This window comes from Tachypleus tridentatus, chromosome 6 (genome assembly GCF_004210375.1).
Source record: "Tachypleus tridentatus isolate NWPU-2018 chromosome 6, ASM421037v1, whole genome shotgun sequence".
NCBI classification, from domain to species: domain Eukaryota; kingdom Metazoa; phylum Arthropoda; class Merostomata; order Xiphosura; family Limulidae; genus Tachypleus; species Tachypleus tridentatus.
In genome coordinates this window covers 123,997,842-124,025,092 of record NC_134830.1, presented here as the reverse complement: position 1 = coordinate 124,025,092, position 27,251 = coordinate 123,997,842, and the positions used below count along the sequence as shown (strand labels likewise).

The 27,251-nt window shown below is 33.4% G+C and overlaps 1 protein-coding gene across 2 annotated transcripts; it reads right to left on the bottom strand.

Annotated features, from left to right (window-relative positions):
- Positions 1-33: 33 nt before the first annotated feature.
- LOC143253545 (uncharacterized) lies at positions 34-24,440 on the bottom strand. Of its 2 annotated transcripts, none has more exons than XM_076507596.1 (9): positions 23,831-24,440; positions 14,762-15,383; positions 10,684-10,865; positions 9,613-9,746; positions 8,617-8,759; positions 7,400-7,481; positions 6,048-6,198; positions 3,268-3,415; positions 34-3,064 (listed from the first exon to the last, which is right to left on the bottom strand). In XM_076507596.1, the coding sequence occupies exons 2-9, from the start codon at positions 15,363-15,365 to the stop codon at positions 2,829-2,831; spliced, it is 1,680 nt and encodes a 559-aa protein (XP_076363711.1). In that variant the 5' UTR covers positions 15,366-15,383; positions 23,831-24,440; the 3' UTR covers positions 34-2,828. The 2 variants fall into 2 exon arrangements, with proteins under 2 accessions (XP_076363711.1, XP_076363712.1); XM_076507597.1 differs by lacking the exon at positions 23,831-24,440 and adding an exon at positions 23,565-23,812.
- Positions 24,441-27,251: the final 2,811 nt, after the last annotated feature.

Sequence of the window (27,251 nt, the reverse complement as noted above, 5' to 3'; positions counted from 1 at the left end):
TCTAGATAATTTAAATGTAAGTATAATCTAGTATTTCATGGTTAAACCACAGAGCTTTATTATGAACAGACATTTTACAAGTTTCTGTAGCTCAGTACAAGGCAGGATATAAAAATTCTCAAAGCTTTATATTATCATATGTTTTTTACACGAGTTGCGGTTAAGGCTATTGTTTCGAACGATTTAGTTTTTTATACCTATTGTACGACTATGTTTTTTAAGAAGTATTGTATATGTTGTCATATTACTTATTTATTATGTCATAATTTTTTTACATAATTTTATCATTTTTAGTGGTAGGCTTCCGTTTTTTAACTTCCTTTTTTTTTCCACCATCAAACTTTACTATCATGTCATATGGTATTATCAAACGTCTCATTCTTATTTGTCATCAGGTTATAATTTTTAAGCCATATTTATTCTGTAATTTTCTATTTTGATTCTTCCTTTCATTATATTTATCACTCATTTAATTGAGTGTGAGATTATAATGCCATTGTCAGTTTTCAACATATCTTCGTTGTTTGAATGTTGTAAAACTTACTTAGTTTTAGTTTTACTGTACAAATGAGCAAACTCAAGATATTGAGACATGATGCTTCAATTTGAAGTTTTAACAACAACAACAAAAAAAAAGAGGTTAAAATATTGTGGTATCCAACATCCGAACAATGTAACATCGTCGTAGGGTATGAAATTAATAATTCCAACTCTGTGATTATAACAAAATACTTGAAACGGTAGCTAACACCTAAATAGCATCGTCGTAGGGTAATAAACTAGTAAGCCAATATCTGATTTTAATGAAATACTGGAAACAGTAGCTAACATCTATACGATGTAACATCGTTGTAAGGTAAGAAATTAGCAAATTTTAACACTAGATTTTATTGCATTAATAAACAAAATGGACAACCTTCCAAAAAGTGCGAGTTTATTCTAGGCTAACTAACCTGTCAAAAGATAAATAACGCACCCAATGTTTTGATTTTTCAACATCCGCACAGCAAATGACAATTTGAAAATTCTTGTTGTCAATAAATACAAATGCCCCTGGTGTCAACAGCTGACACTATTTAGTTGAACAGTAAGAACGACAAGCACTACTTTGCCCAATATTAATAACTAATGAATGTAGGCTGAAAGTTAAGAATGAACTTCAAGTGTTCCTTAACATATAACCTACAAGTTAAGGGTTAGTATATGCATGAATAACTTGAAGTGTTTCTTTAGATACACTCTGTAGGTTAAAGGTTAGTCACGTGTCTTACAAATTGAACTGTTTTATTAAGATACATTTTGCAGGTTAAAGGTTAGTCACGTGTTATACAACTTGAACATCTCTCAAGATACATTTTGTAGGTTAAAGGTTGGTCACGTGTAATGTAGGTAACGTGAAATGTTTCATAAGATAGAATCTAATTAAAAAAAGCAGAGAAAGACACCAACACGTAAATTAGATCTGTACGGTATCCCAGTTTACACCTTGCCATAGCGTGGGTGTGGAAATTAGTGTTGTCACTGGAAGAGTCCTTAGCATATGTTTGAGAAGAAACTCATGGTAAAGTTTGAAGATACTGTTATTACTGGAAGACTACTTAGCATGTGTTTGAGAAGAAACTCATGGTAAAGTTTGAAGATACCGTTATTATTGGAAGACTACTTAGCATGTGTTTGAGAAGAAACTCATGGTAAAGTTTGAAGATACCGTTATTATTGGAAGACTACTTAGCATGTGTTTGAGAAGAAACTCATGGTAAAGTTTGAAGATACCGTTATTATTGGAAGACTACTTAGCATGTGTTTGAGAAGAAACTTATGGTAAAGTTTGAGGATACCGTTATTATTGGAAGACTACTTAGCATGTGTTTGAGAAGAAACTCATGGTAAAGTTTGAAGATACCGTTATTATTGGAAGACTACTTAGCATGTGTTTGAGAAGAAACTTATGGTAAAGTTTGAAGATACCGTTATTATTGGAAGACTACTTAGCATGTGTTTGAGAAGAAACTTATGGTAAAGTTTGAGGATACCGTTATTATTGGAAGACTACTTAGCATGTGTTTGAGAAGAAACTCATGGTAAAGTTTGAAGATACCGTTATTATTGGAAGACTACTTAGCATGTGTTTGAGAAGAAACTCATGGTAAAGTTTGAAGATACCGTTATTATTGGAAGACTACTTAGCATGTGTTTGAGAAGAAACTCATGGTAAAGTTTGAAGATACCGTTATTATTGGAAGACTACTTAGCATGTGTTTGAGAAGAAACTTATGGTAAAGTTTGAGGGATACCGTTATTATTGGAAGACTACTTAGCATGTGTTTGAGAAGAAACTCATGGTAAAGTTTGAAGATACCGTTATTATTGGAAGACTACTTAGCATGTGTTTGAGAAGAAACTCATGGTAAAGTTTGAAGATACCGTTATTATTGGAAGACTACTTAGCATGTGTTTGAGAAGAAACTTATGGTAAAGTTTGAGGATACCGTTATTATTGGAAGACTACTTAGCATGTGTTTGAGAAGAAACTCATGGTAAAGTTTGAAGATACCGTTATTATTGGAAGACTACTTAGCATGTGTTTGAGAAGAAACTCATGGTAAAGTTTGAAGATACCGTTATTATTGGAAGACTACTTAGCATGTGTTTGAGAAGAAACTCATGGTAAAGTTTGAAGATACTGTTATTATTGGAAGACTACTTAGCATGTGTTTGAGAAGAAACTCATGGTAAAGTTTGAAGATACTGTTATTATTGGAAGAGTCCTTAGCATGTGTTTGAGAAGAAACTCATGGTAAAGTTCCATCAGATCGCTCGTGTTTGTTTTATCGTCCACCATTATTCTTCTTCTGGAATTCATCGTAAACGAAAGATCCTGTGATACTGGAGTTAAATGACGTATTATCCAACGATCTCCGACATGTATTCAGATGGCGCTTGCGCAGAAAACAGACGTGGATAATACAGACAGCAATGGTAATCAGTTGGAGAGCAAGGGCACCAACAGCGAACAGAACAAGATGTAATCTAGTGAAACAATCTTCTGGAGGAGACGTGACAGCTGCATAAAAATAAAACACTTCATTAAAACAGAATAATAAATCACAAATTTAAATAGTTACCAAAATGTGAGTGAGTTCTCAGTCCAAAATCTAAAGTTATTTGGTAGTCCTAAAAATTAGTTTTCTAACTGGTTTATTAAATTGAATTCACGTATTTATACACATTACAGGAAAGTTTAAAAAGAAAACGGAATATTTTTACCTGCAGCATCCCCGACCCCTCGTGTTTCGTCGAGATCGCTAATTATAAGAACCGTTTGAAGTGGTAGATCTGTTGGTAGTTCACCTGCTGAATTCACTTGTCTCTTCTTTCTTCTGTATGTAAGTCTGTTGTCTGGTAAACAATTGGCCTGTAACGTTTTAAAACATTACGACCACTATATTCACACTAACGTTAGTGAAGTACTAACATTAGGTTTAGAAAAGTAAAATCAAAGCATGCAACATTTAATATATTTTCAAAAATTAAGTATGTTATAGAAATAGTAGTGCAAAAATTTACAGAAACAAGACAGGAATTTATACACAAAAACACACAAAACTTCTTACATAAGTAACCCAACTTTTCCAGAAATAACTTGTAGTTGCAGTTAAATATTGAATTCCCATCAGTTGCAGGATTTCAGGTTTAAATAAAAGGATTTAAACTGAATAGTGGTATACAGTTTAACAGAGGCTAATAACCATAATCTTGTAAGATTGACTCAGTACTTACAGACTATTTACGTAATGATTTTTGTATGGTTTTGTATATCTATCTTGTTACTGTACGTTATCTACCTTGTCACTGTACGTTTTGGTGTTGCCTTCCTTACATCATACTAAATTTATGCAAAATTCTGTTATTTTTCATTTATCCTCTCTTTTAATTAATTTCTTTAAAGTAGGTTGATAACTGAAGATTTGTTTTATTTTATCATCAGTGGTAATACATATCGTTAATATCATATTAGTTTTGTCAGTTTCTGTAATTATAAATTACACTGGTGGCAACTAAAGCTGGAATGGTTTCTCCAGGATGGTACAAGTACTCCTGAACCGACGTTAAGGGAATATTTCCAGACCCTTTTCCTTTCAATTTCATCGACTCCACCAGGCCTGGCATGGCCAAGCGCGTAAGGCGTGCGACTCGTAATCCGAGGGTCGCGGGTTCGCGCTCGCGTCGCGCTAAACATGCTCGCCCTCCCAGCCGTGGGGGCGTATAATGTTTCGGTCAATCCTACTATTCGTTGGTAAAAGAGTAGCCCAAGAGTTGGCGGTGGGTGGTGATGACTAGCTGCCTTCCCTCTAGTCTTACACTGCTAAATTAGGGACGGCTAGCACAGATAGCCCTCGAGTAGCTTTGTGCGAAATTCAAAAACAAACAAACAAACAGACTCCACCATACGCTAGGGATCTAATAATAGACTTGGAACGCAAAGTATGATACACACAGCTGTCAATGTTTGAAGAAAACTAGACAGTTATATAATGTATTATTTTGACAATTAATAACCTGATGTTTTAAAGCTCAAACACCAATAATTTCTACACAAAGCTGTAAGTTGTATAAATACTTTTAATACCTGATCTTCTTGTTACCTTTAATATCAATATAGATCATTATTTATTTATTTACAAGGAAAATGTTTTGGTAGGTATCATATTTGTGCAATGAAAAGTTATAAACTATCGTTATATAAAAACAATTTACAAACAGAAACCGCACTTCTTTTATTAAACTTTGAAATAATATATGTTTATAAACGGAAATCCTGTTTAGTAGTTTTCCTTTTCATTAGGTTCCGATTCTTGGACTTATATTAGTGCTTCAACATACATTCACAAAATATAACGACTATAAAGGATATTAACATACAGTCTGTGAACCCTACAACCAGCTGGTTTCAATACTTTTCTTTCTTGTAGGTTTCTATTTTTCGTTTTTGTTTAAATGTTAATCGCTATCTATTTATCTTTTCATGACTTGTACTTTTTATGTAATAGGAATAATTTTGCTTGGAATTTTCACATTCAACTTTCCAAAGATTACTCACCCAAGTTCTTATAATTCTGCACATGCACTGCTGTTGTAAACTGTACGATATTATGAAGAGTGCTAGTTCGAAACTTCAGCCTTCTTTAAATAAAAATATATAAAAAGTTGGTGATTGTTTCAACCTTTTATTTAATATAGTTTAGTCACCTTTAGGCCATGGTTTAGGACTACTCAAACAATACAGTTCGCTTACTTTCAGGACAGGGTTTAGAACCAGTAAAACAATATAGTTTAGGTACGATACGTTGCTATCGCTGGACGTAAGATGATCTAACGTCCATCGATAACAGCGTATCATAGGTGATCTAAGGTCCATCGGTATCAGCGTATCATAGATGATGTAACGTTCAACCGTAGCAACGTATCGTAACTAAACTATATTGTTTGATTAGTTCTAAACTCTGACCTGAAAGTAACCAAACTGAGTTAAGAGTGAGACCCTAAGTTTTCTGGATGTTATCTGCAAAAACATCCATCCTGTTTTTCATGTGCATGATTCATTTGGCGCCTGCTCAGTCTTTTATAATAGTGGTCGTGTTGATATGTCAACATATAAAACATAAGTTTCGAAACAACACTGGGCGAACAAAACTTTTGAATCTAATTATTCTCTGACTAAGTTGTTTAATATTCGGTATTTCAAAAAAAAAAAAACATTATATATGCTTTCGCCGATGTTATCTATTCACAAATTCTACTTACAATCTGAGTAAAATAGTTTGAACGAATAATTCATCCTGTTGTGAAAGGCAAAAACATTAAAGTTACATATAGTGGCGTCATCTATGGGCTTAAAACGATCCAAACATTATCTATTTATTAATATAATTTTTGTTTCATATAACCTAAGTATACTAGGTTCACGATTAATAAGTATAAATTTGGAAGCTATCAGAAGATTAAGAACTTAAAACAGTAAAGTAATTTAAAGTAATGCCACCTACCGGTTCACACTGATCCAAACAGAAATGGACGGTAGCACGAAATTTAACAATAGGATCTTTCGGGAATTTGAAAGCCTCAAATTTGTTACGAACCTCTTTAGGACTGGAGATGTTTGGCTCCTGGGATAAAACTGTTGGTTCTGTGATGCATCTACATTAAACAACTTGAAATTCAGAACACTATACTGTAATAAAGTGCAGTTTGATAAATATTAAAACGATCAGAAAATACCCATCTCAACTTGTACAGTGAACAATTTCATTATGAACTTTGAAATATGTCGGTTTTATGAAAGTTTCCCACTATAATTTATCAAAACATAATTAAACACAAGAAACAGAAAAGTAGAAAATTGCCTAGGAATTGTCGTTAAAAGAACGACAAACCTCCTGGGAACAAAACTGGCATCTTACTTAAAGTAATAAGTTAACACTAAAATATTTTGAAATAAACTAGAGTAAAAATAATCGAAATACTGAATTCTCAAACTAACATTAAGGCCCCCGAAATAACATCTTAAAATTAGCTGGACTTACCGCTTGTGATACGTTCATCACAATACATCCAAATTACCAATGCCAATATAGTAATTCTTGTATATATATAACGTGCGTATGTAAAAATATACCAGAACACTTAAACTCACATTATCAATATAGTAATACTCCTAATACAATCGTTTACTGGGATTATCAAGTATATTCTCACATTCCAATACGTGTATACTTCTTTCAGAATAATATCAAAAATAAATTATTCCATTGTCAAAAACCTTTAGTGTCAGATTTCCACTTGTCTTCAAATAGTTTAAAAACATCCTAGGCATTTTAAGGTAAGTCACAACTTGCTTTGTTCTAGAACTTTCTCAGAACGATCATCGAGATAAGTGTGATACGGTTATGTCGAGCGTGTTACTAATACTTTATAAGTACCTGTTAAAAACCGGCTTCATTACGGATATAGAGGGATAGTTATCTAGTTGCTTGTTTTTGAATTTCGCGCAAAGCTACACGAGGGTTATCTGCGCTAGCCGTCCCTAATTTAGCAGTGTAAGACTAGAGGAAAGGCAGCTAGTCATCACCACCCACCACCGCCAACTCTTGGGCTACTCTTTTACCAACGAAAGTTGGACTGACCGTCACATTATAATGCCCCCACGGCTGAAAGGGCGAGCATGTTTGGTGCGACGGGGAGTCGAACCCGCGACCCTTAGAGTACGAGTCGAACGCCTTAACTCACCTGGCCACACAGGACCTATCCAATCTCTTAATCGTATTTTCTCAAATATTAACAACAGTAATTTTTTAAAAGCAAGAAATTACGTTAATTAATAGAATGATTTAAAACTCACCCTTTCCTGTCCAATAAAGTTATGTGACTTGTCTCTGTACTACTGTATGCTACAAGATCTGTAATAAATATTCCGAATAAACCTGGAAACATGAAGAAAAAACGTTCTTTAGGTTACTTTTTAAACTGTTATAAAATTTTATTACTTTAGAGAGACAGAAGAAACATTTAACTAACAATAATGCTTCTCCTCAGAGAGAGAGAATTTAGAAGACTAAAGTGTAGTACAGTCGCATTTGTTAGTATGAACTAACGTGTAGTTAAATCAAAACCTTCAGTAATGTAACATCACGTGGGACGAACGTGTTGGCAAGTTCGATGCTTCAATTAACACATATTATATCACGACAAACACATCAAAATAACCACTTAAAACTAATGTAATAATAACTTATTTATATATATTATGAATATTTTGGACGCCATTTTAATCATAATTAGCTAATAATTAAAATAGAATAACTTCAAGTGCTAAAAACATTATTTTCAAACTAGATACTGCTAAGCCTTACTTATAGAATTTAGTATCGATGGAAAACAAAATGTGTGGGGACTTTTAAAAATATTCTTCTTCGTAATCTCATAAAAATAAATTTTAATATGACCTACTGCTTTCACTTATAATATGTTAACAACTAAAAATCTCAAATGACTGGGAGCTGCTTTATATTAGAAATTATCGCTTACAACTATTAAATAACTATTTTCCCATATCTATTCATTTCGATTTGATAGACTAAATGGAAGGTGTCTTGGCAGTATCACTTATTGGTAGCTCTTAACTTACTGAACAGTTGTATTTGACAGTTACTCTAATAACACATTCTCCACAGTATTGGCTAATGTTTTATTAGAGGTACATGTGTTTGAGGATGAAAGATCGCATATGGTACTTAACATTATACGATATATAAATATGCTCTCATTTATAGAGCTTACTTAACCACTCTGAGTAATTTAAAGCGTTTTCCTATTACGACACTCAGAGTAAAGAAGTGAGAAAAAATTAGGTTAAATCATAAATTTTCTATCTAAAATTGGTAGAACACCTGAGAGTTATTAATGGGTTTAATTAACAACTTATTTTAATTGAAACATTTTTCGTAGGATTCTGATGTTATTAAAAACTTTGTAATTAATAAATTCATGAATCCGACAAAACGATCCTGGTGGGTAACTTTAAGGTTAGTATTATTAATATTTATATAAGTAACTTACTTTCGTCCAACATCTCAGCAATTAGTAGAAGCTCGTCTCCCATCTTTGCGGAAGTGACGTCTTTACCATCTTTATTTGTAATTCTAAGCCTGACTTCCGGTGTTGGAGCTATACCCGATATCCAAGATGTTGCAATGTTACCCCTTAACAATTAAAAGTGCAATTAGAAACAAACTTATTAGTAACACTTAGTAACCAATCACATAATAACACTTAGAGTTGTATCTTACGCCTAATCATCTAGTTACCACTTACATGATATTCTTTACGGTGAGCTTGTTTTAACTTCCAGTTAGGCCTTGATGAATTTTATGTAGAGTTCAATTCAATTACAATTAAGAGATAGTTAGACGACAATTTTATAGAAAGCTCACTGTAATCTGCCAGTTACTAAGACAGTAAACTGAGAAATAATGTTTTATAACTGCATTATCTGCTCCAATTTTAAGGTCTTAAATTGCAAAATAAGATCTTTGACACAATGTTCTTTCTCTGTGTGTGTGTTTTTCTTATAGCAAAGCCACATCGGGCTATCTGCTGAGCCCACCGAGGGGAATCGAACCTCTGATTTTAGCGTTGTAAATCCGTAGACTTACCGCTGTGCTAGCGGGGGGCATGTTCTTTCTATAATTATGTAACCATTACGTGGATCTCCTGAATGAAGTTCTTGGACCACAGCTTGAGAATGTTTACTGTGTTTTTGAAAATCATTGGTAGTCTTCAAATTGAAGAAATATGTTCGATGGTAGAATAAGCCGAGGAACATAGAAATATTTTCACAAAAAATCATACTTTTAAGAATCAAAAATAAACATCGAAGGATGGCCAAGACCTTAAAGATAAAGGTTGAATATAAATAGGTAGTATTGACCTTAAAGAAAAGGGCTGAAGATAGATAGTTGATAGTCTAAACCGATGAACAAGGAAACGTAAGTAAAATAACTTGATATTTTATAACTCACGAAAGAAAACACAACTGAGTTATGTGACACTCACATCAGCATAATGCTGTTTGTTATAACAACGTCTTCTGTGTTGAAGTTACAAAATAATTTGTAAGCCACGTCTTCTTTCATCATGATCTGGGGGTGTCTTTGGACAACAATTTCTACCATAAGAGTCCCGTTTCTCTGTAACAAATATCGAAATCAAACGAGAACACCAATAGTTATCTAAAACACAACATTAAAGCTCGGTGCCCTATAGAGTTTAACACATATATAACAGAACACCGGTCGTTGTTGATGCGTTTAACAAACATATATAACACTAATCGTTATTGATAAGTTTAACACACACGCAAGTAACACAACAAAATTGATCGTTGGTGCTACGTTTAACACACATATATAACACAACAATACTGATCGTATTTGATAAGTTCAACTCTCATATACAACACAAATACAGATTACAGATAATATTGGTAAGTTTAACACATAGATAACACAACTAAATATTACAGATAATACTAATAAGTTAAATTCCTGAAGTGGTTACTATCTACAGGATAATTTGAGTTAACTCTTCAATAATTACTACTTCAGTACAATATGTGAAACAAGAAATTAATATGGGTGTTAAAATATTTTTGGTTAAAACTATTTAGTTGAATATAAAATATACAATCTCTGAATGGTAAACATTTGATAGTAATGCCTGTGAAAAAAGTAAAATATGTAAGAAATAAATTAGTAGTTGAGTTGATTTTTAAACTTCGGGATAAATTTATCCTAAAGTTGAAAATATATTTGTTACAGATTATTGTAATAACAATTAAATTATTTCCTGTAACATGATATCTAAAAAAAAAAAGCTGTTTATACATATAAATGTTTCTCTAGAGGTGTAAAATATGTAGGTTTTACCACTAAGTGGCTGTTGACTTTATAAATTAAAATATTCCTATAAGATCTCAACACCTTATAGAGTGAATTTGAACAAACAGTAATATGCTTATCTCCTTTCATAGTGATTCCATCTGATAAGTGAAAACAATTCAACGAATTTGATAACTGTAAGTAGAAGGATTATTTTATAAAAGATAGTTTTCTTCTTCAACCTTACCAGATTCCGTACTCCACAGTGAGGATCCATGTAAGGAATAGTTAGTGACGTCACCAACAGCCCTACACCCAGAGTGTGACATTGAAGTTCACTCTCTGCCGTTTGAGAGTATATCCTTCCGTTAAAAGGTCGAGTGCTTTCCACAGTAACTTTTAGGCTTGTAGCTCCACAAGCTAGGCTAACTGTACAAAAAAAACACACATTACTAAACAATTTATAATTACACACTCTAGACTAACTGTACAAATAAACACACATTACGACATAACTTCAAGGTCCACAAGTTACTCTAATTGACTACACATTACTAAATAACTTATAATTACACACTCTAGGCTAACTGCAAATATATGCTCGCTTGACAAAATACTACTCTAGCTGTTCCCCACTGGTACAGCGGTAAGTCTCCGGATTTACAACGCTAAAATCAGGCGTTAGATTCCTCTCCATGGAGTTAGCAGATAGCGTAAATGTGGCTTTGCTATAAGAAAACATACACGCACACATACTCTAGCTACACACTTTAGGCTAGCTGTAAAAAGTAAGTAACTTTATTTTGGGTTTAAAACCGTCATATTACTTGTCATGGCGAGTTTCAAGTAATCGTAATAATGTTTGTAGATTTACCTATTTAGTCTAAATGTTATTTTTTGAAAGACCAGTTCTACTATTTCGTAAGTAGAAAGATTATTCTTAAGTACCCGTGGCGCCAGTGCTTTAGATCCGCGTATGACGTATTCATGACGTTATATCTGCACTCTGAGAATGGAGAAAAATAACGTTCTCCGTGACGGGAAACGGAGACGAAATGGAAAAATCGTGACCACTATTGCAAACCTACATGTGTACAGAATAAAAATTTCGCAAAGTTGAGGGTTGCACATCAAGTAATAAGTAAGATTTCCAGTATCATGTAAGCAAGAGTTCCTTTATAGTATGGAACTCTAGCTCCACACTCTAGGTTAGCTGTAAACATAAACCCACATTATTATATAATAGTCTAGCTACACACTGTGAACTATAACTGTAAACATAAATCCACTTTATCATATAATAGTCTAGCTACACACTCTAAACTCTAGCTGTAAACATAAAACTACATTATTATATAATATAGCCTAGCTACACACCCTAAACTCTAGCTGTAATCATAAACCTACATTATTATATAATGGTGTGGCTACACACTCTAAACTCTTAACTGTAATAATAAACCCACATTATTATATAATAGTCTAGCTATACACTCTAAACTCTAACTGTAAACATAAAACCACATTGTTATATAATTGTCTAGCTACACACTTTAAACTTTAACTGTAAACATAAAACCACATTATTATATAATAGTTTAGCTAGATACTCTAAACTCCACAAGATTTAAATGATTGTTTGTTTGTTTGTTTGTTTGTTTGGAAATTTCGCACAAAGCTGCTCGAGGGCTATCTGTGCTAGCCGTCCCTAATTTAGCAGTGTAAGACTAGAGGGAAGGCAGCTAGTCATCACCACCCACCGCCAACTCTTGGGCTACTCTTTACCAACGAATAGTGGGATTGACCGTCACAATATACACCCCCACGGCTGGGAGGGCGAGCATGTTTAGCGCGACGCGGGCGCGAACCCGCGACCCTCGGATTACGAGTCGCACGCCTTACGCGCTAGGCCATGCCGGGCCAATTTGAATGAATATAATATAATATAATATAATATAATATAATATAATATAATATAATATAATATAATATAATATAATATAATATAATATAATAGCTAATTAGTTAAACAAAATTAGAAACAACGTGACCTACATAACTGAAGTTAAACCAAGAGACGGTCTGTATATAACATCAACCTTCCACTATTAATATTCAACAAAACTAAAGCACTGAACAAACTTTGAAATAAATGAAAGATAAGAGAGTTCATCCTTAGACCTTCTTCACGTGCTTTTATTGATCAGACAATAAAGATCTCTTTCATCTAAAGTAACCTGAGTTTGCTACCTGAATGTGAGGTTATTATCGTCCGAAGGAAACTGAAGAATTACATTTAGCCTTACATGTTCACAAAACCATAAAACTAATTCTGATCAAATAAAATATTAAAATTTTTCCGTTAATGCCACATCATGGAAATATTCGAACACAAAGGATGCCTACTGCCTAGTGAAACAAAATTTACACTTAACCCTAGTTGGAAATTGTTTTTTAAATCAGTACATTAGTGAATCTTGAATTTTGTAAGACTGTTTCAAACCTCTACATAAATAGATTAATCAGTCTTTTAAAAATGACGAACATGGCTTGTCAAAAGTAGTTGGGTTTTGTTAAATATTTCACTATTTTTGTAATATTATGCTGATTTGTTGTTAATGTTTTACGTATAGTTAATACAAAAAAAAACTGAAATATTGTTAGCTTTGCTTGTTTGTTTTGAATTTCGCACAAAGTTACTCGAGGGCTATCTGCGCTAGCCGTCCCTAATTTAGCAGTGTAAGACTAGAGGGAAGGCAGCTAGTCATCACTACCCACCCCCAACTCTTGGGGTACTCTTTTACCAACGAATAGTGGGATTGACTGTCACATTATAACGGCTCCACGGCTGAAAGGGCGAACACGTTTGGCGCGACGGGGATGCGAACCCGTGACCCTCAGATTAGGAGTCGCACGCCTTAACACGCTTGGCCATGCCGGGCCTTTATTGTTAGCTTATGTTGTAGATAGTTGGATGGATGAGCATCAGAATAGTTGCCCAGAATTAACCCAACGTAATGAAATGCCCAATATCTACTTAATATTTTGTTATTAACTTCAAACTGAATATATCTTTGCTGTTTTGTAGTCCCAGCACAAAATGTTCTTATGTCTACTTCCCTTATTCTAAAACTTCATAGAATGAACATAGTCCCAGTGACACAATGTAACAAAATTTTTACTTTTTCTTGTCCCTGGGCAGAAAGTGTTATTTCCCAATTGCTTATGGCTAAAGTAAATGGAAAAGACCTATTTTTCTCTTCAAAGTTTGCTTTTGTGACCTGGGAGCGTATAACGAAAACATGATGAGAGACTATATTTGGGGGCTGATACGTGAAAGTAATTTACATTACAATCGCAAATCTCGAAAAACGATTCACTTCTAAACATTTTTGTTCATTTTTGCATAACTTTAGTATAAATACATGTAAATCTTGATTCATACGTTGTTTTATTCAGACCTTATGTAAATGAAAATGTGCAAATTTACCCGTTTTTACATTGAAAATAGGTTAATTTCTAAATATCATTATCCAGGTCACAAAAGCAAAGTTTAAAGGGAATAATGGCCATTTTCTGTACTTTTACAACATAAGCAATTAAGAAATAATACATACTATCCAGGAACAAAATTTGTGTTACACAGTGTAATTTACGGGTTTCACTGGTTGGGTTTTATATACGTCCACACCACTACTGAATCCAAATAATCTGTGTGTTTCACTAGTTAGGTTTTAAATACACTCGTACGATTACTGAATCCAAAAAAATTATGGTTTTCACTACCTGGGTTTTAAACATTTCTGTGTCACTACAGAATCCCAAGACAGTGTAGTCTTAAAGAGTTTTTATTCAGGCTATTTCATTTCATAATCGTATCATATTATTACTTAACAGGTTTACTGTATGTGATAAGAACTTTCACTGGTCTGTAAAACGTTTTCTATAATAAGGAATAGAAGGTATACCATTTTAAAACGGAGAGCGCGTGACAGTAACTTTTTCGTGTAAATATAGTTTTATGTTGGAATTTGTGTTTCTAAGATCAGATTAAAGTTTGCGCGCCTATGAAGAGTATTTCTACTGAATAATCTTTCTTTAAAATTCATCACACCGTTTGTACAAACACAATCATTTCACATCGTTTGAACGAACACAACTACTTCACACCGTTTGTACAAACAATCATTTCACACCGTTTGTATATACACAATCACTTCACACCGTTTGTATATACACAATCACTTCATACCGTTTGTACAAACACAATCACTTCACATCGTTTGTACAAACACAATCACTTTACAATGATTTATTAAACATACCTTCACAGGTTCCAGAATTCACTCGCTGCACTATTCGTCCAGTGGTGTCTCTGATTTCTTCTCTTTGAACGCTAGCAACATTCTCCAGATAGTTACCTGGTAACAAAACTTCTATTTGTTGAGACGACACCTGGTGCTCCAACAGAGTATTATTTGGAAAACTTGGAGAAAAGTGTATGCTACTGTCTGCTGACCGAAACCCTGGTGAACCAGGATACAGAAGTTTGGCATGTGGTAAAACCCAACGTGCTCTGTCTTCCTCTTGTTGTCTAGCTTTGTCCTCATGTTTATTAGGTTCGCGGAAATGCACAGCTTCTGTCTGTTGATTGGACGGAATTCTGTATTCTTGAACATTATTATTGTCCTTTTGTTGCCAGCTAGTGGAAGAATGAGGATATATTTCAAGATTACCAGAATTCTCAATCCAACCTCGGTCTGAAATTGGGTTCCGTATCCTAATTAAAGCAGGCGATTCGTTAGCAGCTTCTACATTTATTCTCTTATTCACGCGCACTCCGTACCAAGAGTTTCGGAAGCGATGAGGATCGTTAGAAGAAGCGCAATAGAGCACTATTGAAAACAGCGCCACCTGGAAAGGCTTCATGTTTCAGTCGTAGATTACCTGGAGAATGTAAAATAAAATTTTTATTAAAACCTATACATACAATAACGCAATCATAAAAGTGCGAAATTAAATTCATGAAATACACAAAAGCCAATGTTATATATTTTCGTATTATAGACTAACACAGTAAATAATGGAAAATATGTAAGTAACCGCTGCTTACAATATTTTTGAAAAGCTTAGAAGTAATTTACATTAGTGAAGATTTGTTTAGAGTTTAAGCGCAAAGCTATACAATGGGCTGTCTTAATCACGTGCATTGAAACCCGGTTTCTGGCGTCGTAAGTCTGCAGACATGCCGCTGTGCCACTGGGGACCGTTAGTGAAAAATCAAACAAACTAATTAATTTAGTTTTTGTTTTAACGCTAACGCTTACTCATTCTTGAAGAAAGTTGTAGGTGATAGCTATAAATTTTGGTTATTTCTACTACTTTGTTATTGAATTCAATATATGTTGCAGTAGGCATATATGAAATACACAAATAATAAACAAAAAATCAAAACATATGCTTATTTTTTAATTTCGCGCAAAGATACTTGAGGGCTATCTGCGCTAGCCGCTCCTAATTTAGCAGTGTAAACTAGAGGGAAGGCAGCTAGTCATCACCACCCACTGCCAACCACTTTACCAACGAATAGTCACATTATAACGCCCTCACAGATGAAAGGGCGAGCATGTTTGATGCGACCGGGATTCGAACCCGCGACCCTCAGATTACGAGTCGAACGCCTTAACCTACCTGGCCAATCAAAACGTAAGTATGATGTAGGGATGGTAATATTAAAACGTACAGAAACAAGACAGGGGTGAACACACTAAAACATACAAAAATCTTTACATGAGTAGCCAAATCTTTCCAGGTATAACTTTTACCTACAGATAAATGCCGAATTCCAATAAGTTTTAGGATTTTAGGTTTAAATAAAAGGATTTAAACTGAATAGTGGTATACAGTTTAACAGAGGCTAATAACCATAATCTTGTAAGATGGACTCAGTACTTACTGGCTATTTACGTAAGGATTTTTGTATATCTATCCATCCCTACCTTGTTACTGTACGTTATCTACCTTGTTACTGTACGTTATCTACCTTGTCACTGTACGTTTTGGTGTTGCCTTCCTTACATCATACTTAATTTATGCAAAATTTTGTTATTTTTTGTTTATCCTCTTTTTTTAAACAGTTTTATTGAAGTAGGTTGATAAGCAAACATTTGTTTCATTTTGTGACTCGACGTTAAATCAGTTAATATCATATATGTTTTGTCATTTTCTCTTAGTGTAGATTACAATGGGGGCCAGAGAAACTGAAATGTTTTTTCCAGGGCTATACAACTTTACCATATACTAGGGCCATGTCAATTAATTTGGAGGATATCATGTGGATTCTAGGTTTAAAGTATAGCACAATGCCGAACTTGACCATATTAGAAATTTAAAGAAAACTAGAGTGATGTATAATGTATTGTTTTGAAAATTAATAAACTGGTGTTTTTAAACTCAGATATCGATAGCTTGTATACAGATTTGTCAGTTGTTTAAATACTCAATACCTGAAATATTAGTTCAAATTGCTCTTTATTTATTTATTTTCACTAAAATTGTTTTGGCAGATATTATATTTGTTCAATGAAAAGTCTCAAACAGTCATTATATAAGAACAATGTGTGCTGTCATCTAGTGAACAGAAATGAAACAGTTATTTATGAATCATGGAGATAATACATGTCTATAAACTGAAAGCAACGCTAGGTATTAGTTTTCTTTTTTATTATTTCTCTACAAAGATACACGTGGTAGAAGAACAGGGTAATATTACTGGTATACAAGCTGTGAAACACCGGTAATGGAATTAGATGCTCATATAGAACTATAACTCAACTTCAGCAATTACCTATAAATATCATAGAGTAACAAATTGAATGTGACTCATTTTTTCCTTTTTCAGCCTGTCCATAAACATTACTGTACTTGATTACACACTGTATAATTCAACAGAGAGGGTTTTTTAATGAGCAAAGAAATGTGAAATTTACAATATTTTTCTATTGGTGTTTATTTTGTAGACTGTCAGATTTGTGAGTGAATTATTTGTTGTGAAAAGACGTGTTTTTTACGTAATAAAATACTTTAATAGCATTAGCTTATTCATTAAAGTTCTCTCTAATAAAATCGTAGCCTCTGTTGAATGTCACCAAACAACCTTAAATAATCATAGATTTCATCATTGGGATAATTTTAATATTGTATTTATACTTAAAAAAAATATAAACAAAATTTTCTTAGGTATATCAAGATTTTAAAATTAATTTTGTGTTTCTTTCTTGGAAATAATTTGTTCTAAAGAATGCTGATAGCATTGTTCTGGAGTAAAAGAAAAGAAGTTATTGTTTTAAGGATTTATAAGATACGTTTTCTTGATGTTAGCACTAATGCCAATCCTGTAATGTTACTGTTTTAAGAATTTATAAGATATTTTTTCTTGTTCTTAACACTAACAATCTATAATCTGATGCTATGCAGTATTGTCTAGAATGTGTAAAATATACATCGTGCTGTTGTTTGTGCTGAAAACTTACTATCCAGCTCTAGCTTATTATGGGTTGAGTAACATTGGAAAAAAACATATAGTGTTTGTCTTACATGTTTAATGGGATGTGTAGGATTAGTTTGTACTTGAAGTGTGGCTAATGACACCTTATAGATACAAATGTGTCTGTTATTCTTATTCTAATGACACCTTATAGATACAAATGTGTCTGTTATTCTTATTCTAATGACACCTTATAGATACAAATGTGTCTGTTATTCTTATTTTTGTAAATCCTTGAACACCTTAATGGTTTATTTCAAGCTTATTAATTATTTTAAAACCAAAACAAATTCAGACCTAAAGATTGTTTTCCTTCTCGTAGTCATTGAGCTTGTAATTTTGTCAGGAACACATGGAAAAGTGAAATTAGAAATAATTGAATAGAAGTGTATGTTTCCACCTTGGTCTTAGCATCCTGGCTGGACATCACGGGCTACTTTACGTGTGTATCAGAAAAACAGAAAGAAAACGACTCTAAGATCTATAGTGTAAAATAGTAGAGAGTTATTTGTGAGGAGAGACAGAAGTATTTTAAAGAGTTTTTGTGGATACATAGAAGTGTTGTTAAGAGTTTCTTGTAAACAGAAGTCCCAGCATGGTCAGGTGATTAGGATGCTCTACTCACAATCTGAGGGTTTCGGGTTTGAATCTCTGTCACATCAAACATGCTTGTTCTTTCAGCCGTGGGGACGTTATAAGTGACGATCAATCCCACTATTTGTTGGTAAAGGAATAGCCCAAGTGTTGACGGTAGGTGATGATGACGGGCTGCCTCCCATCTAGTCTTACACTGCTAAATTAGGGATGACTAGTGTAGATAGCCCTTGCGTAATTTTGCGCGAAATTGAAACAAACAAACGATCTTATGGACAGAGAGGTGTGTGTCCAAGTTATTTTTGGACAAAAAGAGAAATGCTCAACCATCGGAATAATTAAATTCAGCCTTCTCAATTATTTCAAAAGAAAAATTAATCCATACAACAATATTTTGGGAACTTTGTGGGAAAAATATTTATATATTGTCGTCATTTTGTACAGTAAAGACGTTAAATTGATTTATTAACACATTAGCCTGTAATTCGTATTATCGTTTCATTTAGTGCTAGTATTACATTGTATTGAAAGAGTTGGATATTAATAATGTCTCCCGCTGTAATTCAACGGATGTACAGGTTCGATTCCTCGAGGTCGACACAGCGGATAGCTTAATGTAGTTATGCTCTAGAGTCTAGAACAAAAAATACAAATATTAATATTATATTACCACACCATCTTGTGGCACTTTATAGCATCTGTCTTCTATAAACATATACCGACTTCTCAATTTGAAAGTCAACTTTAAGCATTGTTTTCATCATCATTTTGTTACATAGTTAACCATTTAACCCTAACTGCCCATGGAATCTAATTTTCTCACTCAGTTAATCACTGCCAAGTATTTATCTCTAACTTCCATTGTCTGCTCAACTCACAATTTCATAAGTATATCCAGTTACCGTCTGAAAATCTAGCTCTAAGTTCCATAAGTATCTAGTCGAAAGTTACATAAGTATTCACGATTGGTGAAGTATCTACGTAAGATTCCAATGACTGGCCAAGTATCTTTTCCTACCTTACATAGTATCAACTGATAGTTGAAGTACCTGTCTTTATGTTCCACAAGTATCAACTGACTCTTGAAGTATCTACCTTTATGTTCAGTAAGTATCAAATGTTGAAGTATCTAGTGCTAAGTTCCATAAATATCAGTTGATTGTTGAAGTCTTTAATCTAAAGTTTCATAAGTATCAAATGACTGTTGAAGTACCTACCTCTATGTTCCATGAGTGTCAAGTGACTGCTGAAGTCTCTAATTATAAGTTCCATAAGTATCAAGTTACTGTTGAAGTATCTACTCGTAAGTTCCATAAGTATCAAGTTACTGCTGAAGTCTCTAGTCCTAAATCTCGTAACTACAATAAGTTCTACACTGCAACAATATTTTTTATTTTAGTTCTTTTGTTGTCTCTAGATTTCACTACTGCCACGGTTAATCTCGATTTTCAAACGTATTTATTGAATGAAAGAAACGAAGTTTTTGTTAAGTGTGGAATAAGTGCAGAGAAAAGAACAACAGGAACTTAATTGATACCTTAATCTTTTATTGTGTATGTTGTCGCGGTTCGAGGGAAAACAAGCACAAGGATAGTTGTTTTTGTGTATTCGCTTCACGCAAAATTGTGAAGACCTGAGCAAGGTTGTTAGAAACTACTTGGAGGCTGCTGCATGGGTATGGGGGTTAGGAGGATAGCGGCTATTACAGATTACAGAATGACTTTTTCCATTATAGACTGTGACCTCATTATTCTTATGTACGTGAAACTATCTAATGTTCTATCTTCCAAGGACAGTTTCAGTGAGATTTGGAAGTTGTAGTGGTATTAAGTTTGGTTTGTTTTGAATTTCGCGCAAAGCTACACGAAGGCTATCTGCGCAAGCCATCCCTAATTTAGCAGTGTAAGACCAGAAGGAAGGCAACTAGTCATTACCACCCACCGCCAACTCTTGGGCTACTCTTTTACCAACGAATAACGCCCCCACAACTGAAAAGGTGAGCATGTTTGATGTGATGGGGATTCGAACTCGCGACATACAGAGGCTGGTTTCTTCATTCGTTCTTATCAAAAACTTGAACTAATTTGACATTCATCTAAAAATGAATAAAAGCAGTAAGACTCAGACTTAACAGAACATACTCAGTAACATGAACACGACAATTCTTGAATTTAAAGAATATACTCAACAACATGAACACAATTCTTGACTTAACATAACATACTCAACAACGTGAACACGACAAATCTTGACTTAACACAACGCACTCAACAACATAAACACGACAATTCTTGACTTAAAGAACATACTCCGTAACATGAACACAACAATTCTTGACTTTACAGAACATACTCAACAACATGAACAACTTTACATAACAATACAAACAGAACTACGTGTACACATAACAATATATATAAATCTACGTTACAGTATAAACACGGCTACGTGTACAGACAACGATAGAAACAAACAAACAAACCTAAATAAAGATGTAAACAGGGCTACGTGTACACACAACAATAGAAACAAATCTATATAACGATATAAACAGGAATAAGTGTTAAAACAACAATAGAAACAAGCAAATATACACAACGACATAAACAGGTTTACAGGTACAAACAAAAGCAGAAATATTCAACTCTACGTCACAATATACACAGGACTACATATACAAAGAAATTTACATAAGAATATAATCAGGGCTACATGCACAAACAAAAACAGACACACATAAATTTACATAAAGAGGGCTTTACCCTCTGAGTTTTGTTTTGATTTCTTATTTAAAACATGTTATAAAGTACTACTTTCGTTAACGTGAGGTTTGTCAGTTCTCAACGGGAATTCGTTTTAGCTAAGACCTTAGTGACCTACGAAAAGATCGCAAGTTAAAAAGCACTATGACGTCACTGTCCTTCGCACTCCGCAACGACCAGCAGAAAAAACCTGTCTTTCGCATCCTCTTGTGCCGGAAGGTCAGTGGAACATGAACAAACCATGTGACCTGCCGCAAGAAAATAGTGACTTAATGAACTAAGAATTAAACCTCTTAACCCTAGAAATCATCATAACAGTGTAAAACCTTTCAGTACAAATGTGAAAAGGGTTAGTTGCGCCCTCTGTAGAATGTATACTTGGTATGACCTAAATACCAGCGAAAAATGAAGTTTATTTTTATCGATGTAGTAATAGCTCTTTCTAGAAATATATGCTATAAACGAGTTTTTTTTATATAGATATTTGTCACTGCTTTAGCAGTAATTTTAGTCAAATATCGTTCTGTAAATGCTTCAGTAATTTCTCTTTAAAATTCCAAGAATGTTTTAAGCCACAAGTTATCGAATCCAATACAATACCTAACCAATCTTTATTTTGGACGTGGAACTGAAATATCTGCCCAAACAATAGCAGACTTGTTAGAAACAGAGAATGAGAAACGTCGTAAAATATTGATTCATATTTTGGACTTAAGCCTTTAAATCTGAGAAGAAATCAAGAATCAAGTGTGGATGGAAATCAAATCTAAAATTGAATCATCATGAATGATAGCTAGAAATTCATGTACTACAATCAATAATTTGAAACTTCAAAAGATTATTTAAGACACTATGAACTACAAATGGTAACATAAAACTAATACCCTGGAAGCGATAATTGAACTATAGTTCCATATTAACTGTTAATAATATAAGAGAAATACTTCAACTATAATATCATATTAGTTGTTAATAATATAACAGAAGTACTTAAATATAGTACCATATTAGCTGTTAAAAATTTAACAGAAATACTTAAATATACCACCCTGTTGACTGTTAATAATCTAACATAAATACTTAAAAAAAAGTACCCATAAGTTAACACTGTCTACCATAGTATTAGTAAGTTAACAATAGTTACACAACTTACATCAACTATAGCACCTGTAAGTTTACACAATTTGAACAACGTACATCAACTACAGTGCTCACAAGTTAACACTAGCGAAATAACGTATGACCACTATCGTATCTGTAAGTTAACATTAACTGCGCAACCGAAACTAACAAGAATATTGTTTATACAGTTAACCGCGATATTAAAAAAATATCTGTGTTGTGTCTTCAGATAAACTCTAGAAGTATTAGGAGGCTAAACTAAATGATTGTTGAGCCACTAGGGGGCTAGGTTAATGATGAATATGTCATTACGATACGTTTAAGATAATAAATAGAAGCTTTTTAAATCACCCAAACGAACCGTGATTTCAGTTTGAGGTTTACCGTTGTAGTACTAACGAACAGGGAAGTTTCAGCTTATCCTATCTTCTGTATGAGATAAACATTGTGAAACAAAACATTTGTATGGCATACTTCGAGTTATAATGTCATTTTCTGGGGGTGTTATATTCATACACAATATTTAATACCGTAGTGTATCTATATAACCTACAATAGCAAACATTAGATTAACTGTACAGTACTATAAAGTAAAGTAGACTACGTAAATATTAGATTATATGTTACAGTGTTATATAGTAACGTAGACTACATAAACATTAGGTTATGTGTTATAGTGTGATATAGTAACATAGAATACTCAAACATTAGGTAATGTGTCACATGTTATATAGTAACGTAGAATACCCAAACATTAGATTATGTGTTACAAATAATAAGGAACGTAGAATACCCAAACGTTAGGTTATGTGTTACATGTTATTGTATAGTAACGTAGAACACCCAAACATTAAGTTATGTGTTACAGTGTTATATAGTAGCGTAAACTATCTAAATATTAAGTATAATCTATAGAAAAACTGTATTTCCAACCAAAAATAAACAGTACAGTCATATAAGAAAACTGTAGTTCGAACACAAGCAGGATAAGTGATGTGAAAAATCAGGATAAAAACTATATTATTATAGATATGTTTGTGATGCCCGGAACTTGACATTGTAAGTAACATATTGTATTACACATTAAAACTGCCAATACCTTACCAACAGCTGTGTTAGTTGTTAAGCACAAAGCTACACAAAGGACTATCTTGTTCTGCCCACCACGAGTATCGAAACCTGGTTTTTAGCGTTGTAAGTCCGCAGACGTGCTTCTGTGCCAACGGGGGAGCATACAATCAAAAATCGAGGAGATTTCTTTCATCGAGAGTCAGTTATTATACATTTTCAAGCCCAGATATCCGTCATTGATCAAACGCATCTAACCGACACTTAAAAAATACTTTTGTTTTTATAATGTTATTACTTACCGTGCAACGTTTCTAATGGCACTAAAGGCGACTAATAGAAGGATATAACGTTGCTCTTTGAACTGCTGCCGGTTCGTAACAATGTGTATAATAAGACACTGATGTTCTCACAGCTCCGGGTTTTTAACAATATAATAAAACACTGCAGTTCTCACAACTCCGGGTTTCTAACAATATAATAAAACACTGCAGTTCTCACAACTCCGGGTTTCTAATAATATAATAAGACACTGAGTTCTCACACACACTGGGTTTCTGGCAATATAATAAGACTGATGTTCTCACAACTCCAGGTTTCTAACAATATAATAAGACTGATGTTCTCACAACTCCAGGTTTCTAACAATATAATAAGACTGCTGTTCTCACAACTCCGGGTTTCTAACAATATTATAAGACTGCTGTTCTTACAACTCCGGATTTTTAACAATATAATGAGACACTGCAGTTCTCACAGCTCCTGCGGTTCTGTTTTTTGATTTTTAAGTCCTGTAAGCCACTTCCTCATCCATACAAACCTCTTTTCTCATCTCTCAACCATTTTCATAGGCTGATGTAGGTCAAGCGTGCCACGTGCCACGTGGGAGTCATATTGGTCGACAAGACAACAGCATATAATATATAGAAAATTGCTCGAAGATGTATTCAAATTGCCAGTCTTCCAATAGTGCTTATTCAGTAGATTCAAATGGAGAGGGGAGGCTTTGCCCCTGACACGGTGGTTCCCGAACAGCAGAGTAATATTCTAAAAGCTGACATCATCACCTTTGTTCGCTGCCTACTGTTGGCTTCATAATCACATTAATTCGGACAGAGAATTCGTGACAAGATATTTCTACCCTAAAATTCTCACAAAGCCATGAAGATAACATAAAAAAAAAATGTTTTCGCAATTCGTACATACGAATTTTAAGTGAAAATGGTTAGCCAGCAGCCACTTACACTTTAAAAAATATAATCATTACAAAATAAATATCACTTGTGTATTCTAGAAGATCCAACAAAAAACACAGTTGAATATTTCAGAAAAAAACATTGTTAAAAGCAATCAGTCAGTTAAAAGAAGAAATATTTTAAAAAAAGAAAAACAAACAAATTTAGCTAGAGTGTGGTAACCAAATTTCTTAAATATAGTTTATAAGTGACCTAAGCCTAAAAGAGGAATACAGACATTTTAAAATGATTTTATATCGGTTACTTCTGAGATAGTGTTCAGACGGTTGTTTATTTTGAACTGATTTTAATGATATCTTACACGTTGTTGTTTTTCTGAATGTTTATTTCAGTAATGTGTAGTAAAGTAATCTGTTTACTTTAAACAGATGTTAACTGTACTTTATGGCTGTCGTCTTTCTTGAACAGCTTAAATGTGTTAACTGCCTCAAACTGTTATATATCATACAATGAGTGATCAGCTAACAGCTGAAAAGGGCGTTAATAGTTTGGTTTGGTTTTTGAATTTCGCACAAATCTACTCGAGGGCTATCTGTGCTAGCCGTCCCTAATTTAGCAGTATAAGACCAGACGGAAAGCAGCTTGTCATCACCACCCACCCCCAACTCTTGGGCTACTCTTTTACCAACGAATAGTGGGATTGACCGTTACATTATAACGCCCCCACGGCTGAAAGGGCGAGCATATTTGGCGCTACGGGGATGCGAGTCGCACGCCTTAACACACTTGGCCATGCCGGGCCTGGGCGTTAATAAGTAACGTTCATTAACCCTAAAACCTGTTCTAATTTCACTTTTGTTTTGTTATAATGTCTGTTTTTCTCTCTAGAATATTTTTAACATAGTTTGTTAATTTACTGTAGCCATAGCGTAGATTTACAAGATACTTTTTGGTAAAGAAAAAATGTACGGTATAGGGGAATGATGTTTCATATCAGTTTTATAAGTTATCGGTCATGGCCATTAGACAACCTAAGAAAACCAAATAGATTTATTATTCTCAAGCACCAAATAATTATTTTGAAAACAAAAGTCTCAAACACCTATGTTTCTTTTCTATATATTTTTATTGAAATGTTGGATATCAGGACTTTAGTAAACATTATACATTTTGTATAGTTTCTCCTCAAATACTGGATATCAGGATTTCAGTAATCTTTATATCACTTGTATAGTTTCTCCCGAAATGCTGGATATCAGAACTTTATTAAACATTATAACTTTTGTGTAGGTTCTCTTCATAGGTTGGATGCCAAGTCGTTAGTAAGCATTATGCCTTTTGTATAGTGTTTTCTAAAATGTTGGATATAAAGATTTTTTAAACATTATACTTTTGCATAGTTTCTCCTGAAATGTTGGATATCAGGACTTTATTAAACACTATACCTTTAGTATAGTTTCTCCTGAAATGTTGGATATCAGTACTTTAGTAAAGATTATACCTTTCGTATAGTTTCTCCTGAAATGTTGGATATCAGGACTTTATTAAACACTATACCTTTAGTATAGTTTCTCCTGAAATGTTGGATATCAGTACTTTAGTAAAGATTATACCTTTTGTATAGTTTCTTCTTAAATGTTGGATATAAAGATTTTTTAAACATTATACTTTTGCATAGTTTTTCCTGAAATGTTGGATATCAGTACTTTATTAAACATTATACCTTTCGTATAGTTTTTCCTGAAATGTTGGATATCAGGACTTTATTAAACACTATACCTTTAGTATAGTTTCTCCTGAAATGTTGGATATCAGTACTTTATTAAAGATTATACCTTTTGTATAGTTTCTTCTTAAATGTTGGATATTACGATTTTTTAAACATTATACCTTTTGTATAGTTTCTCCTGAAATGTTGGCTATCAGGACTTTATTAAACGTTATACCTTTTGTATACTTTCTCCTCAAACGTTGGATGCCAGGTCTTTAGTAAACATTATACCTTTTGTATAGTTTTCCTCAAGTATTAGATATGAGGATTTTAGTAAACATTATACCTTTTGTTTTAGTTTCTCCTCAAATGTTGTGTATCAGGTCTATAGTAAGCAATATAGCTTTTGTACTTTTTCTCCTGAAATGTTGCATAACAGGACTTTAGTAAACATTATAACTTTTGAATAGTTTGTCATGAAATGTTCGATATGATAAGAGTCATCAGACCGTATAGCTAGTAATAGATTATTTTAATCTATAGACACTATCTGTAAAAATTATTTTGTTATTTGTTGTTTTCTAATTAATTAAACATCAAGCATTGAATAGCTTTATATTGTTCTAATTTAATGAAGGGGTATCCATTTTCACATTCAGTTAGAAAATGGGAGATGAAAACAAAGGGCACAACAGTTTATAGGTCACTTTTAAATCTTATCTTAGGTTATGTTTCGTGGTAAATAAAAACATTATATTTTTGTTTAAATTCATAATGTTTTCTTGATTTCAATATAGGTAAGTCACCAAGTTTGAC

Coding starts and splice junctions, on each gene's coding strand:
- LOC143253545 (XM_076507596.1), bottom strand. CDS start 15,365: ATGAAGCCTTTCCAGGTGGCGCTGTTTTCAATAGTGCTCTATTGCGCT. Junction 9,747..10,683: donor ACTGTGGAGTACGGAATCTG/GTAAGGTTGAAG, acceptor TATTTGTTACAG/AGAAACGGGACTCTTATGGT. Junction 3,416..6,047: donor GTTTGGATCAGTGTGAACCG/GTAGGTGGCATT, acceptor AAAACGTTACAG/GCCAATTGTTTACCAGACAA.